Raw genomic sequence first — 6,126 nt, forward strand, 5'->3', positions numbered from 1 at the left:
ACATTGATGCACAAACGCAGATATGTTCTACATGAATAAACCAGTCTTATAAACTCCTTGATTTCGCTTAAGCAACTTTAAATATAATATGCATGCACAATAAACTATTGTAAAATGTATTTACATCACTCGACAGAAAGGTCTTTGCAGGTTTTAATAAAATGTAAATTAATAACAGTCATAATAAGCATATTTCCAGTACGCGCCTCAGGCTTGCACAGTATTGTCAACTCACTCATCAGAATCTTCGATAATCCTCGGCAAACTTCGCCACGGCTCATTCGGTTCTTGTTGAGTCCTCGGTAATCCTCTGCAAACTTCGACAGTTGGTTGAACCGGCTCAATCAGTTCTTTTTGAGTTGGATGTGCTACTTCGGCTGTGCGTCCTGCATCATCAACCCGGAACTAAAGTTCGATTCAGTTCGATTTGTGAACCGGCTCCACCGGTTACTTCCTGAGAACCGGCTCAAAAGTACGATTCGTTCAAGAACCGAACATCACTAGTCACCATGCATTTCATGACATGCATAATGATGCATTTGATCAGTTTCTGCCCTTTGATTAGTACTCTTTATGCAGGAACAAGGCAATTTGGTTCTCTTCCAAAGGCACCTGCTGTGACCTCTCTCTAACACAAACACAGACATCAGCAATTTTGAGTTTAAGATACTCCAGAGACGCCTATAGAAGTAAACGGCAATGCGTATGTGTAAACTAAAGTGTGCTCTTTGGCTTTGTTCTGACGTGTTTTTTGTCAGATTTAGATATGCAGATTTGTCTGAGCTGATTGTGTTATCTCAGTGTGGAGCGTGGCGTGTGTAAGCCCCTATCAGCTGGCAGCGAAACTCTCAGTGCATTATTCATAGTCTGAACTTTATGTTCTGTCTCCACCCACTCAATGCACCTCTGCATATGAAGCGCTCACTCTTTCTCTCTCTCTGCCAGGTGTTGAATATTCATTTGGGGTCTCTGAATGCTCTTTGAGGGTATGAGTTAGAGAGAGAGAGAGTCTCTGCCAGTGAGAGATGTGCTTTGTGCTTTGTGCCTGTGTCTGTATTACTAAATTTATGCTCATTGTAATCCATTACAATATATTTTTTTTATCTTTAGTCTAACCGAAACCTTATATTTTATTTTATTTTATTTTATTTTTTATTAATTTATTTGTTTTAACTTTTAAAATATGACATTAATATAAATTGTATTTATTTTATAGTATTTATTAAATATATATTTATTAATATTATTGTAATAAATATAGTATTTATTAAAATAATTACAATTTAAATTGTAATTTTAAATTAATATTGAATTTAATTTAAATGAAAGGCTTGTCTGAAGAAAATATTATCAATTAACATTCAGAAGTTGTTTTAATAAACTTTACTTTTCTAGTTTTACTTGTGCAGTTTTTACAAATGTACAACTTCTGTTATGGCAATAAAGCACAATAAAACTAAAATTGAAAACAGAGAGAGGAGAATTGTAAATCTAAAACTAAGACAGAACAGCGGGGAAACGAAAAGCAATTCTGATTGAGTCATTCCTGCAATTGTTTGCCAACCAGTTTTTTTTCACTAAAACACTTCATTGTCTTTATCTCTGTTTGACAGAACTACGGGCTGGAGACTGAAAACCTGAAAACTCTCTCTCACAAGCTCAATGCCTCCGCCAAAAACCTGCAGAACTTCATCACGTGCCGCAGACGCAGCGGCCATTACGACGGCCGGACGACCCGCAAGCTGCCCAACGATTTCCTCACATCTGTGGTGGACCTCATCGCTGCTGCTAAGAGCCTTCTGGCCTGGCTGGATAGGTTAGTCCTGCTAAGAGCCGCATACACAACAAATCAATACATGATTTAATACATACTTAATATAAATAAACACATATTCGATTTAATTGTATTCAAATTCAACTGCATTGATGTGTCAGTTTTTTAAAGCCTTGCTTATTGGAGTGTAGCCAAATTTAGCTCCCTTTCCCTTAGAAGTGAGCTCCTCTGAAAAACACTAGAGAAAAGTTTATTTGATATGAAATAAAGATTTAAAGTATGACCTTAAAGGTTAATAGTGGGCTTTTCCTGTGCTCCAGTGTCTTGTCACCTTTCGTTGTTGATAGTCAGTTGAATGCTGTTGTGATGACTTGATAGTGATAAATCTAGAACTGCAGCTATCTAGATTAACTGTTATTAAGCGATTAATCTGACATTTGTATATTTGAGTAATCAGATCTTTCACTTGAATACTACACTATACTGTTCAAAAGTTTGGGGTCTTAATATAAAAAATATATTCAGCTAAGATGCATTAAATTGATCAAAAGTGACAGTAAAGACATTTTTAATGTTACAAAAAAATTTTTTCAAATAAATGCTGTTCTTTTGAACTTTATATTCATCAACAAATCTTGAAAACAAATGTATACTGTTTTCCACAAAACTATTAAGCAGCTGTTTTCAACATTCATAATAATAAATGTTTCTTGAGCAGCAAATCAGCATATTAGAGTGATTTCTGAAGGATCATGTGACACTGAAGACTGGAGTAATGATGCTGAAAATTCAGCTTTATCGTCACAGGAATAAATTACATTTTAAAATATATTCAAATAGAAAGCTGTTGTTTTATATTATACAAATATTTCATAATATTACTGTTTTACTGAATTTTTGATCAAATAAATGCAGCCTCAATGAGCATAAGAGACTATTTTCAAAAACATAAGTCTTACTCACCCCAAACTGTACATTATGAAATTATGAGATATTTATTCTTGGTTTTTATGGATTAGTATGGAATTAATATATATTCCTGCATCAGCATCCTTTGTTGTTCCTTCCCGGGTCATTGATTTTGGGTTTTTGGGTTCAGAGACATGGCTGTGATTCCTGGAGTATTATTCCAGGAACAGCAGGGGTGTTGATCCAGGAACATTTCCTGTTTGTTTAAATCATGTCATGCATGGTCTTCCTTCCAGTCAAGGGATGGCACTGAGAATTAGAGTGACACTTTGTGTGGCAGGGCGGGCAGAAATTATGGACTTGGGGTTTCTTGTGTAGTGTGTGCGAGGCCAGCTTTTGTCTGCTCAAATTCAATCATGTTGATTTGTGTTCCTTCTTCCCCTCAGCAATCAGGTACAAGGATGAGTGAAGAGGTCTTGTATAACTCAGACTCTTTCTCTCTCAGTAACTCAGCCTCTTTCGGTTCAAGATTTTAACCACATGGCTTCTGTTTATGTATGATTATCTTTAGATTGTGATTTCTTTATGATGTATTGATGAGCAATGTTTCAGAGAGCAATACGTGAGGAAAGTGAGAAATGAAACATTTCTGTCCAGCGGTTGTTTTTTTTCTCATAAGCAATTCCACATGGTATCTGTGCACATTTATGGTGCTGATTGTGAGGAAAAATCTGTAGAAATAGTTTTCACTGAAAATTTCACATCCATTGATTTTGTGTCAGTGTTTCTCAACCTTTTAGACTCAAACGCCCCCCACTGTCAAACACAATATTTTAAGGCTCCCAATATAATATATTAACATATCTATCTATCTATCTATCTATCTATCTATCTATCTATCTATCGAGTGTCAATATAGATAGATAAATTAACAGCAGTTCACTTTTTGATTCCAGAAGTTTAAAGGGGTCCTATTATGCTCTTTTACATAGTCTTGATTTTGTTTTGGGGGTGTACTAGAACATGCTCTCATGCTTGGTGTTTCTAAAAACGCATTGTTTTTCATTATTTGGTATTTATTAAAATACCTTTCTCTCCAGCCTGGCACAAATGGCTCGATTAGTTTCAGGTTTGATGAAGGCCCGCCTTCCGAAAAACAAAATGTGGTGTGATTGGTTAGCTGTCCCAGTGCATTGTGATTGGCGAACAGCTTAGACGGTGTTTAGCACTGCCCCGCCCCTTGCCAAAGCAGTTCCGTCTGCTCCAGTTTAGTGAAGGATGGCGTCAATATTGCCATACCAATTTGAGCCGGATTCAGACCCTGAGAATATTGAACAAGAGGATTGCGGAGAACCTTTGCACGCACGGATATTGCAAGACATATTAGAGTGGAAACTAGGGTTGGGCCGATAGACGATGGCTGATAGACATCACGATGTTGAGCCGGCATCGTGATGCCCCCCCATACCCCCCGCATCCCAATACCGTTTTCGGAAAAAAATGACGTGTATACGGAACCCGAACCCCTAAAGGGAATAAATACAAGATGGGAGGAAAATATATATTTCAATACTTTCTCTCACGGTGAGTTTGATCAGGGTTGGAGCTAAACTCTGCAGCGCATTAGCCCTCCAGGGCAAGATTTGAGGAACCCTGGCTTAGACGGTGCTTCAGTACTGCCACGCCCTGAGCCAAAGCAGCAAGTTCGTCTGCTCCGGTATAGTTAAGGATGGCCATATCAATATTGCCATATCAATTTGAGCCGGATTCAGACCCTGAGAATATTGAACAAGAGGATCGCACAGAACGTTTGCACGCATGGATATTGCAAGACATATTAGAGTGGTAACGTTATTGTTTTTTTTGGTTTTTTTTTTGGCTAAATCTCGTTTTAGATACGATGTCAACAACCGCTTAAAAATAAGTGCATTTACTATGTACAGATAAGTGCAACGGTAATATGTATTATGCTTATTGTTCTTTAATTCTAACATTATAACATGACTTGCAGTGAAACTGTTATACAGTTGAATTTATTTATACCGTAGTCTCATAATTGAAGTGTACATTTTGCAGATTACATCATTGTCCAGTATTGTACTGTCAGCAATTTATGGAAAAAAAACAGCGTTTCTTCGACAAGGCGAAAACTTGACGCTACAGCAGCTCTTCTTCTTCATTTTCTCTGATGCACTAACTCTGCAGCAGCACTTCTTCTTCGTCATCGTCTTGTCTGATGCACTCAACCAAGCGTTCTAACCATGACCTCACCCCTCCCCACCCCCCAACCATTCGAATTTCCGTAGGCGGACCACGACCTCGCCCCTCCCCCCCTCCCAACCATTCGAATTTCCGTAGGCGGGAATTATTTTAATGATATTCAATTGGGCTGCTTCGTGACGTCACAATACCCCGGAAAACAACGCTGTAGTCCAAACGAGCCGTTCGTTGTAGTTCTTGAAAAGGGATTTTTTAAAAAACAAAATATCTTCCTTTGGAGTGGGCTCTGAGATTTGTAACTTTGTAGATCTTTTTTATGCCCAAACATACATAGTTTACACACTGACTAAAATTCAAAAGGTGAAAAAGCATAATAGGACCCCTTTAAAGAACAATTTGCTCTTCAGCAAAAACCACTCACTTTTCTATTTATTGTAGATTATTGCAGTTCCGCTGATTTGTCACCAAGATAATGTTGTCTAGCTGACTAACATAAAGGTGATTTTGTCGAATTAGCAAAAATTATTTTATAGACTTCAAAGCATCAGTAAGAACAGTCAGTAATGTTTTGCATTGTATTCCATTGTTTTACATCAGTGGTTCTCAATTCCAGTCCTCGCGTACCACCGCTCTGCATATTTTGCATGTCTCTCTTATTTAACACACCTGATTCAGATAACCAGCTCGCTAGAAGAGAGCTCCATGCATGAACTGAGTTCTGATTGACATGGTCCCTAGACAGTGCTCATTGCTCCCTACTCCCTGAGCACAGGAAATCCGTTGAAGTACATTCATTCATGGATTTGTGCTACGCCGTGGCCTGCAGCGTCTAGAAACTTACTAGAGAAGTGTGACATAATATACCTTTGTAAATAAATATAATTTAATTCATGTCTCACACACTTTAATGCCCTTTGAATGGAATATACACTCCCTTCAAACTGGAATCATGGCGGAATATCCTGTAAAGTTCGCAGGGCACTTACGGTTGAATAGAACAAATGTCTGAAGTGCTAAGAGGTACATACAAAATGTGCAGAGCGGTGGTACATGAGGACTGGAATTGAGAACCACTGTTTTAAATCAAAAATGTGTGTATAAATTTGTTAAAAAAGCTAGAGATTATGGTTTATAAGGTTTTAAATATGGATATTTTTCTTACACAAATGCATCGCTTTGCTTCAGAAGGCCTTTATTAACCCCCCGGAGCCGTGTGGAGCACT

General features: G+C 37.8%; 1 protein-coding gene across 15 annotated transcripts in view; it reads left to right on the forward strand.

Annotated features, from left to right (window-relative positions):
- The window catches only part of LOC107663665 (connector enhancer of kinase suppressor of ras 2-like), a 105,484-nt gene that overhangs the window by 31,990 nt on the left and 67,368 nt on the right, over positions 1 to 6,126 (forward strand). For all 15 annotated transcript variants that reach the window (XM_016453922.1, XM_016453919.1, XM_016453908.1 and 12 more), the window contains exon 3: positions 1,614 to 1,816. In XM_016453922.1, coding sequence (XP_016309408.1) covers positions 1,614 to 1,816 — 203 coding nt within the window. The remainder of the gene's footprint in view (positions 1 to 1,613; positions 1,817 to 6,126) is intronic.

The sequence above is a fragment of the Sinocyclocheilus anshuiensis genome, unplaced genomic scaffold (assembly GCF_001515605.1).
Source record: "Sinocyclocheilus anshuiensis isolate Anshui unplaced genomic scaffold, SAMN03320099.WGS_v1.1 scaffold928, whole genome shotgun sequence".
In the NCBI taxonomy this organism is placed as follows: Eukaryota; Metazoa; Chordata; class Actinopteri; order Cypriniformes; family Cyprinidae; genus Sinocyclocheilus; species Sinocyclocheilus anshuiensis.